Below are 19,217 nucleotides of genomic sequence, written 5' to 3' on the forward strand. Positions count from 1 at the left end.
ATCCCCAGGACCCAGGCATGTCCTCTCAGCCCAACCCCTCTTCTGTTTCAGGCTCCCCAGGGTCTCACCTCTAGAAGCCTCAAGAGAAACATCAGAGCCCTGGGCACTGTTGCTGACTGGAGAGAAACAAACACAGGGTCTGGTCAGAGCCACAGGGAGATGATGTGAGTCAAGGAGTGATGGAGGTGAGTTGCCCGTGGGCTCCATCTATGCTACCCAAAGCCTCACAGCAGCCTTGCACCCTCCACACACCCCCACCTTCACCCCCCACTTACAAGCAGTCTGAGCATAGCTATCTCCTAGTGAGAGCAGGACATGAGGTCCTGGAGAACTAGTCCTGGATTGAGGGAAGTTTCCAGAACCATAACTGCAGACCTGGGGCAAGATCAGGAAACACGAGGTAGGGAATATGTGGAGCTGGACCTTCTGCCCTCCTGGAGGTCTGTCCTCTGCAGCCCCTTCCCTTTGACTGCTGGGAACAGGGGCCTCCACGTCATCACTGGGGGACATTGTCCTACTTCTCTCACAGGTTTTATAAAGTAAGTGTGATGACAGGCCCAGACTGGATGGGCACGTGTGTGAGGAGGGGCTTCACGGTACCAGGAAGGGGCAGGGCACACGGCTACCTGGGCTGGAAAACCCCTGGGACAAGAAACGTCAGGCCCGCCCCTCCCCTACCTGAGCTCTTCTTCCTCCAGATCAGAACTCCAGCCACCACGGACACTCCAAGTATGACCAGGGCAGCCACGAATCCCACGATGAGGATGGGGGGCTGGGAAGGCGGCTCTGAGAAGGGGGAAAGGTCAGGGGCCCTGACCCCAGACTCAGCCCTGACCCTCTAGAGGAGCTCAGAAGGGCTCCTGCTTCCCTGGAAGAGGCCCCGACCTCGTCCCACTTACCCCATCTCAGGGTGAGGGGCTCGGGCAGCCCCTCGTGCTGCACGTGGCACGTGTATCTCTCTTCCTCCCCAGAAGGCACCTCCACAGCCGCCCACTTCTGGAAGGTTCCGTCCCCCGCAGGTCTGGTCTCCACAAACTCCATGTCCTGGGTCTGGTCCTCCCCGTCCCGCTGCCAGGTCAGCCTGATCTCCGCTGGGTAGAAGTCCAGGGCCCAGCACCTCAGGGTGACGCCACGGTCAGAGACATGGTGGCGGGTCACGTGTGCTTTTGGAGGTTCTGCAGGAAGGTCAGAAACTTCAGGAACTTTCCATTTCTCTCCTGGTCATTCTAGCAGCGCTCATGTGACCACCAGGAATGGACAGGACAGTCTTGGGGGGCAGTGGAAGCCCCAGACACCAGCCTGGACTCAGGGTTCTGGGATAAGTCCTGTTCTTGGAAGTTCTGGGGTCAGGTGAGACCGTCCAGTGCAGGAGGCCCCAGGTGTGTGGTGTGAACAGGGACCTCTAGACCTGACCTAGTGGAGGCTGAGGGGCTCAGAAAAGCTGCAGGAACAAGGCCTGAGAATGTCCCGGTGGTCCCCAAGGCTGACCTGCTGCCCAGGTGCTTCAGGGATGGTCTCCTCCATCCCGGGGGGAGGCTGGACCCTTCACTGTCCTGACAGAGGGCGGGGCCTCTGCGAGTCACTCAGGGTTCAGGGTCTGGACACCTGGGCCGACCCCGCCCCCTGGACCCAAGGCAGGAGAGTGTCCCGGAATTGACCCGATTTCCCCTTCTCCGTGGGACGCAGGTGGGGGCGCAGCCCAGCCCAAGAGAGATGGGAGAGGCCTCCCGCCCCCTGTACCTGTGCGCAGCAGCGTCTCCTTCCCCCTCTCCAGGTATCTTTGCAGCCACTTCACACACTTGTCCTCCAGGTAGGCTTTCTCGAACTGCCAAACATCTGCCTCCTCCCACTTGCGCTGGATGATCTGAAGTGCCGTGTTCGCCGCCGTCCAGGAGCGCAGGTCCTTGTTGAGAGAGAGGTGGTCCTCGCCGTCGTAGGCGAACTGAAGGTACCCGCGGAGGAGGCGCCCGTCGGGGCCCAGGTCGCAGCCATACACCATCTGGAGGGTGTGAGACCCTGGCCCCTCTTCTGCGGTTAACCCCGCCCATCTGTCCGCCCACCTGCTCGCCCCGCCCCCGGCACTGACTGGTTTGCGCCCATCTGATCTGAACTGGAAACTAACCGAGAACAAGTCCCTCCCGCTCTCCCGGGTAGGGGTCCCGAGTTCCGCGTCCCTCACCGGCTTCTCCCTTGTAGTAGCGGAGTAGAATCCTCAGGACTGCGGGCAAATACTGCGCGAGCTCCTTGGCCCTCCGCGTCTGCTCCCCCCAGTACTCGGGCCCCTCCTGCTCCATCCACGGCTTCCGCGGCTCCAACCTCGGACTCTCCGCGTCGCTGTCGAACCGCGCGCCCTGCGTGTCGTCCACGCAGCCCACGGCGAGGTAGTGGGTGTCCCCGCGCTCGGGCCGGGACACGATGGTGCTGAAATACCTGAGGGAGTGGGAGCCTGGTGGGACAGAAGAGGGGCGGGGGTCGGCGTGGGGGTCAGCGTGGTGTGGACGCGGCTCCGGTGTCCTGTCCCCCTCACCCCCGTGCCCTCGCCCCCTCCCGGGCAGCGCCTCCCGACCCCGCACTCACCCGCCCGGGTCGGGGTCAGGGCCAGGGCCCCCGAGAGCAGCAGGAGGAGGGTCCCCGGAGCCATGGCCGGATCCCCGGGTCTAGAGGAACCTGAGTCCGGGCGGGTCCGGACGGACTTTTATGGGCCGCGGGGCCGGCGATTGGCTTCTCCAGAACCGGGCCCGCAATGGGAGGCAGCCTGGGCCCGCGTCACGAGGGTCAGAAGGACCTCACTCGGGTTGGGAGAAGCAGAAGTGAAATTGCGGGGACCCGGGACTCCCCGCTCAGCCTGCCCGCCCCACACGCCATCCTCGGGCGAAATCCTGAGAGCTGAGACAGGGTCCTCGACTGGTCTTGACCCCTCCCCTGCACAGAGCACTCAGTCACACCTTGTCAGTGAGGCCTGCTCCTGATTCTTCACAGCTTACAAATTAGTGATGACCCTTGAGAAAATTTTGTTGACCTCTACTGGTATTGACCATACTAGAAATTAAAATGGAATTTTACATACTGATTCCCACAGATTAATACTTACACCAAAACTCATTACACATCAATAACCAATTGCAAAAGAAAACAATGTAATAAGAAGAGTGGATCAATTTACATTTTTGCAAATTTTGCTTAGCTGCCTCAATAGAGCATCCCTGGACTTTCATACCAAAAATTCAGCCTCACATATAAATGTTGTTGGAAAAGAGAGGAGTATTTTGAATAGCCTTTTCAGGTGAGGACTGACACTCATCTCCCATACTATACTAAAAAGCACGCAAGTGGTAATTTCTAAAGGTGAGTTGAAGTGTGCAATCTTATTGTTGACTATTTCATCTTGTGACATTGAAATCCTCAGTTCTGTCTTACCACATTGAATGGATCTTGTACTAATGCATGAAGATTTAAAAAAACACATTGGCCCACTGATTTATATAGGTTTTCCAGTATGGACACATTTCTTTACATATTGCTGAAAGGTCATACTTGTTAAAATTAACAACAAAAATGTGTAAGTATTGTAAAGCTGTCAAGCTGAAGGTGATGGATACAAGTTATTTAAATTCTAATTTTCTCTTGAGAGCTTATGTTTTATCATTGGCTCAAGCAACAGAGATAAAATATTGCAAATCACATTTCCATAAATAATTTCTGCCCACTATATAAAGAACTCTTAAAACTCAACAATAAGAAAACTACCCAACTTTAAAATGGCCTAAAGCCTAGACAGACACCTCAAAAAAGAGGATACACAGGTAGCAAATAAGCACCTAAAAACATATTCAGCGTCATTGTCGTTAGGGAAGTGCAGAAACCACCATTAGGGAAGTGCATGAAACCACCATGAGATGCCCATGAACATATCTGTTAAAATGGCTAAATTTAAAATTAAATAAACTGGTGGGTTAGTTTCCTATTGCCAGTGGAACGAATTTTCACTTTTGGTATCTTTAAAGAACAGAAATTTATGTTCTCACAATTCTGGAAGCCAGAAGTCCAAAATCAATATCCCTGGTTGGAATCAAGGTGTTGGCTTGGCCTCGCTCCCTCTGAAAACTCAAGCAGAGGGAAGCTGTGTCTTGTCTCTTCCATTTCTGGTGGCTGCCAGCTCTCCTTGGCCTCTGGCTGCATCACTCTAACCTTAAGGCCAACAGCATCAGATCTCTCCTCCTTCTCATCACCTTCTCCTCTGGGTGTAGTAAAATCTCCCCCTACTTCCCTGTTACGAGATCCATGTGATCACTCTGAGGGCCCATGGGCGTAATCCTGGCTAATCCCCCATCTCTAGATCAATTACATATACAAATGCTACTTTTTGCCATATAAGGTAATATTCTCAGGGTCCAGGGATTAGGATGTAGAAGTCATTGGTGGGAGTGGGAAGGATTTTTCAGTCTGTAACAAGTGGTGACACCTGCACTGGCAAGATGTGGAACCCCAGGAACTCACACTCCCTGCTGGTGGGAAGGCCAAAGGGTGCAGCCAACATGCAAGGCACTGAGTCCATGGTAGCTCATAAAAAGCAGTGCTAATCCATTGATCCATACTTCACATTATTATTCAGCCATCAGAAGGAATAAGCTGTTAATTCACACAAGAACATGAATGAATCTGAACTGCAGTTTGCTAGTGAAGAAAGCCACTCTGGGAAGGTTCCATGTTGTCTTGTTCCATGTACACGAAATTTTGGAAATGAAAGACTATGGATACTGAAAGCAGATCCCTGGTTGCCATGACCTTTGGATGGGGAAAGGATTGTTCAGGGGAAGCACAAGGGATTTTTAGGGCTCTGACCCTACTGTGTATGGTACTACAGGGCGGATACATGACACTGTCCATATGTCTAAATCCATAAACCTTATGGCACAAAGAGTGAACATTGAGTGTGTAAATTTTAAAAAGCTATCCAGATAGGTGGGGAATCCCTGAATGGCTGTAAACAGTGGCAGAAGCATCTAGCTGAATTACAGGTACATGGCATGACCTCACTGAAGGAGGGGGGTAGGGGCTGCTGGACTGAGGACCTTTAGAGATGGCTGGAAATTTTAAGAGTGAAGACAAAAGGAACTATTAATAAGCACTAACTGTAATTGGTAAAGTTCTTTCTCATGGGGTAGGGTCTAACAATTTTGAAATAACTGTCCATATGTATGAGGGATGAACAATAAATACGTGGTAGGTGGTAAGAGTCAAGTTTCTCACTGTAGAAGCAGGAGGTCACAAACTAGCAAGGGGGCAAACCAGAATGAAATATATGATACTGGATTAGAGTTGGAGACTTGGGATCAACTCATATTTATCATAATACAGCTTAGCATAAATATTAATATACATGTATGTATATGTATTATAGATTTGTTACACATGCATTGGTATACACACATTTCCTAGTTCCCCCTACTAAGGGCCTGGAAGCATTGACACCCCAATAGCAATGAGCAAACCCAGTTCCAAATTTCAGTTTCTAATACCATTATCTCAAAAATTGAACCAAGGCTCCTTGCAGAAAAGGTTGAATCTAGGGCTAGGGTAGGAAATACTTACGTTGAGTCTGGAGCATATATGGGAGTGCCAGAAAGTGAGTATTACCCAAAACATCAAATCATGAGGACATGTCAGAAGGACTCAGGCGTCAACTGGAATGACTCTCTATGGCCAAAATGAACAATTTGAACAACAATATAAATAACACAGTGCTGGATTATAGTCAAAAGTACAAAATTAACATCCATGAGCCTGTAAACAACTGAATAAATAATTAAATGTGACAAGAACAGACAAATCTCCCAAACACAAAGAATTCCCAGTGGTTTATTTAGATGCTCCACCCTCATTGAGTTGAGCATAAGTCCCCACCCCTTAAGTGTGGGCTGCACAGAAAATGTCCTTCCAATGAGGACAATGGAAGGGGGATGTGAACAGTAACTTCAGGCTATGGAATCCTGGCAAACACTGCCTTGGACAAGAAACCCAGTTAATATCACCAGAGATGAATCAGGGTCACTCCACATCCTCTTCTTATTCTGTTGAGATATGGCATCTCCATGGCCTTTTCCCTAAAAACCCACAGCTCTGGTCTAACCATGAGAAAAAACATCAACCCAACTGAGATTGAGAGGCAGACTACGCATCCTGAGCAAGACTCCTCAAAACTCTCAAGGTCACCCAAACAACAAAAGTCTGAGAAACTGTCACAGCCAGAGGAGCTGAAGGAGACCCAATGGGACTAAATGTAATGCTGTGCATTGGATGGGATCATGGGACAGGGAGAGGACATGGGGTAATGGTATAATGAAAGCTGTAGGGTGGCACCGTGTGGGAGCACGGCGACAGCAAGGGTCGGCTCGTCTCCAGGCGCTGGTGCGAGTCGGACCGGGGTGGCGGGAACAGGCGTTAAGGCCCTCCACTTGGGGTTCGGGCGTACTGCCCGCCCCTCTGCCCAGCTGCACCCGCTTCCCCCTCGGTGGCCTAACCCCGCCTCTCCCCCGAGGGCCACCGCCGCGCCATGACAGCCCCGCCTCGCTGCCGCCGAGAACCCTGGCTACCCTGTCTTCTGCCCCAACCAGTGATGCACCCCTGCACGAGCCTATCAGCCGTCTGCCGCCCCCGGCCACGCCCCCTGCCCCTCCGCCGTCTTCGCCCTATATTAACCGCTGTACTTCCTGAATAAATCAGACTTGTGCACAGATCCTGGTCTCCTCGGTAGTCTTCTTCCTACCGCGCGTCCTCCGCACCTTGCCGGCCCCGGAGCGCCTTCTCGGAAGGCCCCTCCGTGTGTTGCAGCCCTCCGCCCGAGCCCACACCTCCCCTGCAGCGGCCCTCCGGGCGAGCCCACACTGCGACAGAAAGCTGCATGAAATCAGGGTTTGGTTACTAATAGTGAATCGATGTTACTTCATTAGCAGGAGCTAAGTGCCAGGAATGTAAGATGTTAACAAGATGAGAAACTGGGGGTTGTCTGTGAGTACTCTGATCACCTTCACCATTTCGTGTAAATGTACACTATCCTAATATTAAAACTTTATTTAGAGAGGCAACTAGCATGATGGCAGCAGAGTAAGGAGCTCCTAGATTCAGCTCCTGCTACAGGGAATTTAGTAAACACCCAGAGCTATCTGGAGCTAGCTGAAGCACCTGTCTGGGGACTCCAGGAGGTCAGAAGAGCAACCTGCCATATACTTGAAGGAATGGAAGGAGGAGACTGCCCATCTGCAGAGAAGACTCATAAGTAGAATGCTCCACACCATGGAGGCTGGTGTCCATTCTTCACTGGAAGCAGAAGTAGCCTTGGGAGCTCTTTCATGATGGGACTGAAAGCACCACTTCTCAGAAATAGGGTAGGAAGAGATGGCTGTGCAACAACTTCAGCTCTTGATGAATAAATTCAATGGGCTAAAGTATAATCCTGAGAACAGCTAAAGTTTGAAAGTGTTCAAGTCAGAAAGAGGCTGGTAAATGCCATTTTAACACTGCACATGGTATGAGGGGAAGCAGGGCAGATTGAAAAACACAGTGCTGGTAAGGACTGGCTTCTTTATATTCAGGTCAGATTGCAGCTGTAGCCTAGGCCTCAGTGCCATCACCAGGAGAGAGGAAGCTGTGTGGACCTGCACCGGGCTCTCTGGGAAATTACTGGCCAAGCCATGGAGGCTGGTGATTGTCCTGCTCTGGCAGCACAAGCTGCTCAAGAATCTATTCTGTGGCTGGAATTGGAAGCTCCACTTCCCAAAAACAGGGGAGGAGGAGAGAGTTGGATGCTGCTTTCAGCTACTGATTGGTAAACTCTGCTGTCTAATATATAACCCTGGGAACAGTTGGCATTTGAATTTGCCCAAGTTGGAAAAAGGCCAGTGGCTGGCATTTTGACTCTGCTCCCAGCACGAGGGAAAGCCAGGCTGACCAAAATCGCTGTGATGGTAGGAACCTGTTTCTTTCACCCAGATTGGCTTGTAGCCCTAATCTAGGCTTTAGTCCCATGTCTTGCAGGGAGGAGGCTGGTGGGCCCTGCAACAGCCTATCCAGGTAACTGCAGGTACCTTTGGCTGTCACACACTGAAAATCAGAAGTCAACCTGGGCAACTGTGGTCATCTTGGATCAGCACTGTGTACATGGCTGCTCACACCTGCAGCTCCATCCATGCCCCAGGCAGGAGAGAAAGGGATGTGAAGCTTCATCAGTCTCTCTGGGCAACTAGAGTCTAGGCCTGCATGACTTGGATTATTCCACACAGCTGACTCTGTCCCTACCCCTGGCAAAGAGGAAAGTTGGGAGAAGCTTCATTGATCCCTGGCACAATGAGGGGAGCTTGAGCCTCCAAAGCTTTTAGCACCAATTACAACCTTGGCTGCTACTGCATAATCAGCAAAGGAGAAAGGACAGGAAGCCCTAAACTAAAAAAAAAAATTGCATCCAGAATAAATACTCTAGTAAGCCAGATGTCAAGACACCAACAAAAAATTACAATCCACAGCAAGAAACAGGAAGATATGGCCCAGTTAAAAGAACAAGACAAGTCTTCAGCTGGCACAAAAGAGTTGATACAACTAATCATATATATTCAAACAAATATCCTTAATAAATTCAAAGAAATGGCTAAAGAAATTAAGGATATTAAGAAGACGCTGGATGAGCACAGAGAAGAATTTGAAAACATACATAGAAAAATAGCAGATCTTATGGGAATGAAAGGTACAATAAAAGAAAATTTAAAAACATTGAAATCATATAATAGCAGATTTGAGGAGGCATAAGAAAGGATTGGTGAGCTTGAAGAAATGGCCTCTGAAAGTGAACATACAAAAGAAGAGATGAAGAAAAGAATGGAAAAAATTGAACAAGGTCTAAGGGAACTAAAAGACAGTAAAAGATGCGCAAACATACATATCTTGGGTGTCCCAGAAGAAGAGAAGGGAAAAGGGGCAGAAGGAATATTGAAGAAATAATGGCAGAAATTTCACTATCCTATTGAAGGACATAGATATCCATGTCCAAGAAGCACAAACATACTCCCGTCCAAAAAAATCCAAACAGATCAACTCTGAGACACATACTAATCAGAATGTCAAATGTCAAAGACAAAGAGAGGATTCTGAGAACAGCAAGAGAAAAACAGTGCATAATATGTAAGGGATACCCAATAAGATTAACTACAATTTCTCCTCAGAAACCATGAAGGCAAGAGCATAGTGGTCTGATATATATAAGATGCTATAAGAGAAAAACTTCCAGCCAAGAATTCTATATCCAGCAAGACTGTCTTTAAAAAATGAGGGCAAGATTAGAACATTCACGGATAAACAGAAACTGAGAGAATTTCTAAGCAAGAGATCAGATTTTCAGGAAATACTAATGGGTGTGCTAGAGCCTGAGAAGAAAAGACAGGAGAGGGAAGCCTGAAAGAGAGTCTAGAAATGAAGATTATATTAGTAGAAGCTACTAAAATTGTCAAAAGAGTGGTGAAAATAAAATATGACAGATAAAACTCAAATAGTCAGGAATAAACTTAACCAACGATGTAAAGCACTTGTATTCAGAAAACTGCAACTCAATGTTAAAAGAAATTGAAAAAAGGCCTAAATAACTGGAAGAATATTCCATGCTCATGGATTGGAAGACTAAGTATCATTAAGATGTCAATTCTACTCAAATTGATATACAGATTCAATGCAATCCCAATAAAAATTCCACCAGCATTAAAAAAAAGTTGAAAACATGATCACCAAATTTATTTGGAAGGGTAAGAAACATCAAAAAAATAAAAAAGGAAAAGCAAACCATCATTTCCAGAGTTTAAATCATATTACCTAGCTATAGTGGTAAAAATCAGCATGGTACTGCCATAAAGACAGACACATAGACCGATGGACCCAAATAGTTGGCTCAAAAACAGACCCTCCCATGTATGGTCAAGTGATTTTTTGACTAGCCTGTCAAACCCACACAGTTCAGGCAGAACAGTCCATTCAACAAATGGTACTGAAAGAATTGGATATCCATAACCGAAAGAAGGAAGGAGGACCTCTATCTCATACTTTTCCAAAAATTAACTGAGAATGGATCAAAAACCTAAAAATAAAATCAAGAACCATAAAGCTTCTAGAAGAAATTGTGGGAAAATATCTTCATGCCCTGGCGGTAGGTGGTGGATTCTTAAAAGAGATAAGAGGAAGATTGAGATGGACTACTGATGTTTAATGTATGTAGAGGTCTTAATTAGCTTTACTGTAAAAGAGTGGAAATATATAGAATGGATGGTAACACATAGTGAGTAACAGCTAGCTTATAAATGTGGATGTGGCTGAATATGTTAGTCTTGTTATGTAAATGCCAATTGACAGAATGCTAGAGAATAATCTAGGAACTGAATAGCACAGTAAACCAAGATTTGGATGAGAATTGTGGTTGATGGTGCAGATGTAAGTGTGTCCTTTGTGAGCTAGAACAAATGTACATCACTACTGTAGGGTGTTAGGAATGTGGAGAAGCATGGGAAAAATGCAGCTGGAGTGACCTAGGGACTGTGGTTAGCAGTAATAATATTCTTGTATCTATGTGAAAGATGTACTTCGTTGACAATGAGGCAGAATGGAAAATGTGGGGCAAGTGTACACTATGGATATGGCAACAATCAGATGATATTATCTTATCTGGAGCAAATGTTGCACCACCGTGTGGTGTGTTGATGGAGGGGTGTTGTTTGGGAATTCTGCACATGTGCATGATTGCTTTATAAGTTTACAACTTCTGTCATAAAAATATATTTTAAAAGTAATAGCAGGGTGGGTTGGGGAAAAACACATCAAATGTAAGATAAGGACTATGATTAGTAGTAAGAGTTTGATAATTTCATAAATTTTAACAAATGTCTCCTGACAATGGAAGGTATTAGTGGAGGGTTGATGTATGGGACCCCTGTATGATGTTATGCATGTTTGCTTTGTAAGTTCAAACCTTTTACTATACACTTAGTTGTTTATGTATGTTCATATAGAAATGATATAAAGATAATAAAAATAGGGTTGGTTGGGGGAAAAATTCTTTGGTTAGTAATAATATTTTGACAATGCTCTTTAATCATTAGTTAAAAGGTTTAACAACAATGCAAGTTATTGGTGGGAGGGTGAGTTATGAGAGTCCTGTGTGATGTTATATATATTTGTTTTATAAGTTCACAACTATTATTATACATTTATTGTTTATGGATATTTATGTATGAGTTGTAGTTCAATAAATTAATTTTTAAAAAGTTTATTTTTAAAAAAGCATCCCTCTGAAAAAGAATACAGAGTCGATAAAGTACTTTCTACTTTTCAGGGTCCCCAGGTGCTACTTTCAAGCGGGCTGGGGTGGAGGCTCTGGGGAAGAGATGGAAACCTCAAGGAGGCACAAAGGCTGCTGAGCGCTCCTCCTCTCCCACTCCCTGCACCCCTGGGAGTCTGCCTCCAGTGGACTCCAGGGATGCTCAGAAGGCAAGTTCACCCCCTTTCCCATCAGTGCTGAACTCCCAGGTCCCCCAGCTCTGCCCCACTCAACCCCGACCCCTCCTCACGTCAGAATCCTAGAGAGCGCGGCGGCGCCCCCGCGTGGCCACCGGGCGGAGGACAGAGACCCGCGCCCCCCTTTGCCCTCAACTCCTAATCAGCGGGGAGTTGGCGATAAGATCCCCTCTGCCCACGCACCCCACGAACCCGAGGGCTGACCCTCCCGCCTCCCCAGACCCCCGGACCAGGCACCTGCCCACCACCCCCACACCAAGGTGGACCTTCCCCCAGGCTGAGCGCAGGAGCCCGGCGTCCCGGGTCGTTTCTCCTTCGGGGGCCTTAGCTGTCCAGGTCCCCTCGGCCTCGCCCCCGCCAGCTCCTTGGGTCAAAACCGTATTTGAAATTTTCAACCATTTGCTGAAAAGACCGTCTTTTCCCCACTGGATGAGGTGGAAGATGTTTTCATGAGCATGTGTATGTGTGGTTCTACTTAAGTGCTCTTTATTTTTGGAGCTCTGTAGTAAGTTTTAAATCTGCTCAGTGGATCCTCCACATTTCTTCTTAAACATTTTAAGGCAGGGGTTCTTAAGAGTTCCATGAGCTTGAATTTAAATTAAAAACCTTGTCTATGGGGACAAGTTGGTGCAGGTGTGACCTATTTATTAAATAACGCACAATCTAGTCTGGACTTAGTAAGGGGTCTGTAGTTTTCATCTGACTAGCAAAGGGGTCTGTGGAACAAAAAAACGTTAAGAACCCCTGTTTTAAGGCATTTAACTCATCTGTTTCATCTGTGTCACTTTCTGAACACTAGAAGAACAACTGAGTTAGCAGTTGGAATCTGATGAGATGAAAGTGCCCGGACAGAACTTTTTAGGAGTTCTGGTTGTGCTGCCTTTTCCTATTATTTTATTTTTTGAATTCAAAATAGTTATTTAAAAAACACCTACGCTGAGAGCCAAATATCGTCAAGCTTCCTCCATGTTGTCATGTCTTCTCTGATTGATTTCTTCGTAGACTTGAGTAATATTCTATCACATGAATATGCCACTTGCTTATCCATTCATCGGTTTCCATCTTTTAGCAACTGTGAATAGTGTTTCTATGAACATCGCTGGGCAAGTAGCTGTTCACGTCCTTGTTTTTAGTTCTTAATAAATTCCTAGTAACAGGGTTGCTGGATCATAGGGCAGTTCTTTATTTAGTTTCTGAGGAACTGCCAGCTCATCTTCCACAGAGATTGCATCATTTAACAGTTCCACCAGTAGTGAAGGAGAGTTCCTATTTCTTCACAACCTCTCCGGCACTTGAAGTTTTCTGTTCTTTAGAGTGGCCATTCGGTAGGGTGAGAAAAGATATCTCATGATGGTTTGGATCTGCATTTCTCTAATAGCTACTTATGTGAACTTCTTTTTATATGTCTTTTGGCCTTTTGTATTTCCACTTTTGGAGAAATGTTCAAATCTTTTGCCCATTTTTTCATAGGGTGGCTTGCCATGTTGTTGTTAAGGTGTATAATCTCCTTATATAAAGTGGAGAACAATCCCTTATCAGATATATGATATCCAAAGACTTTTTCCCATTGAATTAACTGCCTTTGAACTTTCTTGACAAAGTCTTTCAAAGAACAAAGGTATTTAAATTTGAGGCTGTCCCATTTATATATTTTTAATTTGTTGCTTGTGCTTTGGGTGTAAGGTCCAAGAAAACACCACCAAGCACAAGATCTTGAAGGTGTTTCCCTACATTTTCTTCCAAGAGTTTTATGGTTCCAGTTTTTACATTTAGGTCCTTGATCCACTTTCCATTAATTTTTGAAGAAGCTGTGAGATAAGGGTCCTCTTTTTCTTTCTTTGAGATATGGATATCCAGTTCTCCCAGCACCATTTTTGAACAGGCTATTCTGACCCAGCTGAGTGGGTTGACAGCCTTGTCGATGATCACTTGCCCATAGATGGGAGGGTCTGTTCTGAACTAGATTTGGTTCCATTGGTCAATCTCTCTATTTTAATGCCAGCACCATGCTTTAAAGTCTGGAAGTGAGTCCTTCAACATTGCTTTACTTTTAAAATATATTTTTTGTTATGTGGGGACCCTGACTCTTCCAGATAAATATGATAATTGGCTTTTCAAATTCTACCAAGAAGGATATTTTGATTTTTATCAGGATCGTATTAAATCTGTAGATCAGTTTGGGCAGAATTGACATTTTAATGATATGCATCTTCCAACCTAGGAACATGGAAATATCCTTCCATTTATTTAGATTACAATTGGTTTCTTTTAGCATTGTTTTATGGGGTTCTGAGTACAGGTCCTTTATGGCCTAGATTAAATTTATTCCTATTGATTCTTTTTTTTTTTTGGTTGAGAAACTCATTTAATTATAAAAAGAAGCAGCTACATGCCCAGGAATGTGTAGAAATTATGGGAAAAGAGTAGTAAAAGTCAGGATCCCATCCAATAAGGCCTTTTTTTTGGTTTTTATTTTTGTTTTTATTTTTTATTTTTTGGTCTATTTTTTTAATGTTTCATTAAAAAAATATGAGGTCCCCATATACCCCCACCCCCGTCCCCCCACTCCTCCCCCCATAACAAAAATCTCCTCCACCATCATGAGACATGATTCTTTTAGTCACTATTGTAAATGGAATTTTTTTCTGACTTCTTCCTAAGATTCCTTCTAAGATAGTGGATAGAAACACTTTTGATTTTTGCATATTAATCTTGTACCCATCATATTGTTGAAATTGTCTATAAGTTATTTTTTTTTTGGTGGATTTTGGGAGTATTTTCTAAGTATATGATCATATCATCAGTGAATAATGAAATTTTTACTTTTTCCTATCCTATTAGGGAGACTTTTATTTCTTTTTCTTCCCTAATTGCTCTAGCTAGAGTTTCTATCACAATATTGAATACCAGGGGGAGAGTGGGCATCCTTGTCTTGTTCCTGATCTCAGTGGGAAAGTTTTTATCTTTCACCATTAAGTACAATGTTAGCTTGAGGGACCCCAGGGGATGTGGCTCCACCTGGCTTTGTGGGAGTTCACTCCTGAGATCCAGCCTCAGAGGACACTCCACATGGATAGCCTGGTTGCTGCCATTATGGACCCCACAGTGCAGTGAAGAATTGGCCTCCTGCTGGCAGAACCCCACCTGAGCAGGAACTTCTCTGCTGGCTGCAGGCAGGTGCACCTGGCACCCAGGATCCACCTGAGCCATGGATTGACCAACACCCTGAACTGGGGTCCAGGGAAGGGAGGAAAGGGAAGGGCATCCCACAGGCCTACCCCTTAGTTTTGAGAAAGGTAGGCGCAGAGGAGTCCAGTGCTGCAGGAATATCCCCTGGGTCGAGGGCACTGCCCGCTGCCTGCCTCTCAGAGCTAGCTCATCCTCCAGTCACTAGGTCTTTAAGGGGCTTCCCCAGAAACATCTCAGTGTTTAACTCTGTCTTCCCCATAGCCAGGCCTTAGAAGGTCTCGCCAGACTCAGGGTGCTCTCAGGATGCTCCCTCTCCGTTCTCATCCCTTCAATCTCCCCCTCCTGTGCCTTCCTCTATCCCAGAGTGATTGGTACCCTCTGCCACACCCTTTCCTAGGATTTGGTGTTTGCAGCAAGAATTTAGTCCAGTATCTCATTATTTAAACCTATATTATCAATGAAGAATTATATTTTTTAAATAAATTTTTTTTGGTATTAATCCAGATATTCTTTGCCTCCTGCAGACCTAGAGCCCCTCCCTGGAGTGGGCACCATCTTCACTCTAAACTCTGATCTCCTAGATGTCTCTCTCTGGTGCTCTCTCCTCCCTGTTTCATCTCTCTCTTCTTCGCAGCCCTGTAGACTCTGGACCAGGTTTCTCTACCCACTGGCCTCATCCTTACAGACAGTCTCCTGGAAGCACCAAGCATTTCATGGGGTCTCAGGTGCTTTGCTTCAGAATGAAAAACTCAGAGGAATTTTTTTTCTTTCCTATTTTGAATGTTGGTCAATTACATTTCAGTACAAATTGGTTTGTAACTGAGAGTTAGACATTAACAAATGGTTATAATCACTGAGTCATTACATATAGATGGTTTTGTACTTTCCAGTGTATTGTGGAAGAGCCAAAAGTCAACATCTGAAATTGCAGAAACTTGCTGAACTGGAGCCCAGACTCCTTGACCTTTGATAATGGTGGTAAAACTATGTAGCTTTTATCTTGTGACTGTAGAAACCTGGTGACTGGCCCCCTTTGTAACCCCCTTGGCTTGTTTTACAAATTTAAAGTCTTATGATCACTGGGCAGCCTCCTAATGTTTACTAGTGGAGGCACTTGAGCCAGCCTGGGACTACCCACCCCAACTCCTAAACTCACACTAGATGGACCTCGATTGAACCAAATTGGCCCCCTGACATGGCAGTGGTTCCTGTGACTAGGCAAGTGATCAATCTGCACATGCTCAGTAATTAGTCATCTCAACTTCCTCATTCATTAGCATAAAACTGCCTGTCTTTGGATACTTTAAAATTATCATAATTACTGCAGTTAGGAGAGAAAGATTTTAGGCCCCTAGTCCCTCAGATCTCCTTGCTTTGCACCTGGCAATAAACTCTTTCTTTCTTTGAAACGTGGTGTCTCAGGAATTGGTTATGTGAACACATTGGGCAGAGAATGCCCCACTTGTGCTCCATAACAGTTGCTTCAGAAAATTGTACTATTGAAGAAAGTAGCAGTATCCCCCACTCACAGCTAATTTCCAGTGGAACAGAATATAAAAAGGTAAAAGAATACTGGTATGTATTTCCTAATTGTAAGCCCTCTGGTTCTAGGTTTGAAGATTGAAGGTTCAAGTTTATCTGTGGGTACTGCCTTTATTCTATGCCCTTCCTAATGCAGGTTGCAGAAGCTCTAGCAGCTTCTGGATTTCACTGCCAGCAGCTGAGGATCTGATGTGCTCAAGTTTGCTTTTTCTGTGAGAGACCCTCAAAGGAAGAAAATAACATCTTCAACCAAAGAACCATTCAGTGAGTACACTGGCTGGCTCTGGTGAGACTGAGAGCAACAGGCAGCCTCTTTCTGCCTTTGTATTTGTAGCCTCCCCCCAACCTGCAATGATGGTCTGTAAATTTACTTTTTTTCCAAGTAAGTACACATTCTGCTCTCCTTCATAAATCTCCTTCTTCCTTAATGTCTTGGAATGGGACTGTGCATCACTAGGCTGAGCCCTGTGCTCACCTGTGCCACCTGGGAACCCCAGCCTGCCTGAGGACGCTTTCCTGCCCTCCTCCTCACTCAATTTTTCTCCTTCTCTTCTGTCCTTCTCTCCACCTGCCTCTGTCCCACTCTGTCAGTGGGCGCTTCCCCCTTTGCCTCCCTCCTTCTGTTCTTGAGTGAAGTTTAGCACACTTCAAGTCCAGCTTCCATTCATTTTACTTTCTATATTGACATTCCACTGTAGCTGATATTTTTATTTACCCCCATGCAGCATTTACCCTGTGTAGCATTTACCCAGCACAGGTTGAGGCAAGATTGAGTGGAGGCAAGCTGCACAGCCGGGGGAACAGAAAGTAGGTGAATGCCCAGATCTGGTGTGGGGCTGAATGAATCTGTGAGGTGCAAAGTGTTTTTGGAAGAAATCATCCAATACTGTAAATCCAAATTCATCACCACACCAAAGTTTGGGTAAAGGCAGAAAGCCATGTTTTCCAGGTACCCAGGGACTTCTAAGGGGAACTGATTAAACATCATGGATAAGATTACCTCATTAGTTTCTTCTGGTAAGTTGAGGAATAAAAATAGGTTGGAGGGTCAGGAACCCGAAGATTTATTGACTATTTCCTTGGGTGTTCGTTGAATTTGGTGCTCCCTGATCTGGCATTGGTTTGCTGTTGTTGCAGTCTGTTCCACAGTTTTGGCTTTTTTCTTTCCTTTTCTTTTCTTTGTTAGCAAATGTGCCATGCATTTGAGATATTATATAGAATCTATTTTTGCCTTCTGTATTGGCATTGGTTTACCATAAAATGGAAATCCTTGTAACTGTCTCAAGATGTGTGTGGATGAGTCCAGTTCCTTAAAGATATTCAAAAGACTGCCCCTCATCTTGACTATCCTTAAAGCTACAATATCTACCACATGGCCAAGCTGAGAAAACAGGGCACACGTATCTCTCAATTTCTTTTTAATTTTGTCATTCCTATTGTTGAAATAAACTGTGTGGTTTGGTCAGATATCCATGCTTTGGTTTAAATTGTCCAAATAGCCTGAGGCCTTCGCCATCTCTCCTGTGGGCTGAAAGTCAGAAAGGGGTGGGCATCCTCTTTTGTAAGTGCATTTTTGCTCTTTGCTCTTTTCTAATTGAATTTTTAGGATTTTTCACAGTTTTCTGTAGGAGTTCATCACATATTTCAGATAAGGGTCCTTTGTCAAATATAATTATTGATACATCTTGTCCCAGACTATGACTCATCTTGCTTTCTAAGGCTTGAAACATTTTATAAAGAGAGAGAAGAGAAAAGTTGCAGAGGAAAATGTTGACGACAAGAAAAGCTGCATCTGGAATCTTTCCAGGTACTTGTGGAAAATGCCCCAGGTAGTGTGTTGGGGAGCAAACCTTGGAACAGGCTAATGGGGTGGAGTATTTTAGGAGCAGAGAGGCTGATATCTGGTCTATGATCCCTTAACAGGACAGCATCTCAAGAGGATATGATTCAGAGGTTTAAGAAATCATGGGTGAGCATTTGAAGAGGGTGGATGTTCCCACCCGATGATCAGGGAGAGTTTTGCCATCCCAGGGTACAGAGAGGGTGGAACACATTCCCCAAGGATTAGGGTGGTTAAGGTCAGCACCCCACAGGTCTGAGAGGAGAGGACCTGTCCCCCATGGCTTAGGGAAGGCCAGGTGGTCACCTCGTTGCTCTGAGAAGGTTGAGCCTACATCCCAAAGGTTAGGGAAAGCCAGGTGGTAACTCATTGGTCTGAGAGGGTTGAGAATGTATGCAAAAGTTTAGGGAAGGCCAGGTGGTCAACTAGTTGCTCTGAGTGGGTTGAGCCTGTATGCCAAATGTTAGGGTGAATGTTGTCTTCATGGCATTGTACTAGGGGTATTAATACTCTAACCCCAAAATTGGGTAAGGTGTGGTAATCACCCCAACACTCTTGGAGAGAAAGGTCTGGAGCTTGGTCAACATCCAGATGCTTGATGAGGGTAGAACCAAGAAAATGGCCATTGGGAAAGCCTGTGGAAAGGGTGGGTTCCCATAAGGCACCAAGAAGAAGAAACCATCATCTCAAGAATGACTCTCAGACTTTGAAATTGAAAGGAGGATGCCGGGCAGGTTTACTGAACTGTAGAGGACCACGACTCATGTTTCCCTCCCAATTTCTCCTTATTGCATTGCAATGAAAATGTTTATCCTTTGTTTGCTCATTTGTGTATTGGAAACAGATAAATTGTTTTATAAGTTTCAGAGGTCTATAGCAGACAGGACTTTGCCTCAAGCCAAACTGTATTTCTTTAAATTGATTGTGATATGATTTAGTACTTGAATTTTTACTGATTTAAGTTTTTTTTCCCCAAATATTATAATGTCTTTTTGGAATTCAGAGGGTGGGGTGTAGCAGTTAGATATGGTTACTAATTCTAAAAATAGATATTGGATTATGTCTGTAATCTGGTCTGTACCTGGGTGTGATTAAGTTAAGA

The 19,217-nt window shown here is 45.5% G+C and overlaps 1 protein-coding gene and 1 pseudogene across 1 annotated transcript; both read right to left on the minus strand.

Annotated features, from left to right (window-relative positions):
- Positions 1–331: 331 nt before the first annotated feature.
- Positions 332–2,641, minus strand: LOC101422259 (saoe class I histocompatibility antigen, A alpha chain-like). The gene is made up of 6 exons (XM_071211075.1): positions 2,578–2,641; positions 2,180–2,446; positions 1,741–2,028; positions 900–1,091; positions 679–786; positions 332–375 (listed from the first exon to the last, which is right to left on the minus strand). The coding sequence occupies exons 1-6, from the start codon at positions 2,639–2,641 to the stop codon at positions 332–334; spliced, it is 963 nt and encodes a 320-aa protein (XP_071067176.1).
- Positions 2,642–9,406: 6,765 nt separating this feature from the next.
- LOC131275291 (U2 small nuclear ribonucleoprotein B'' pseudogene) lies at positions 9,407–17,749 on the minus strand (annotated as a pseudogene).
- Between the last annotated feature and the right edge of the window lie 1,468 nt (positions 17,750–19,217).

Source organism: Dasypus novemcinctus, chromosome 22 (genome assembly GCF_030445035.2).
Source record: "Dasypus novemcinctus isolate mDasNov1 chromosome 22, mDasNov1.1.hap2, whole genome shotgun sequence".
Taxonomy (NCBI): Eukaryota; Metazoa; Chordata; class Mammalia; order Cingulata; family Dasypodidae; genus Dasypus; species Dasypus novemcinctus.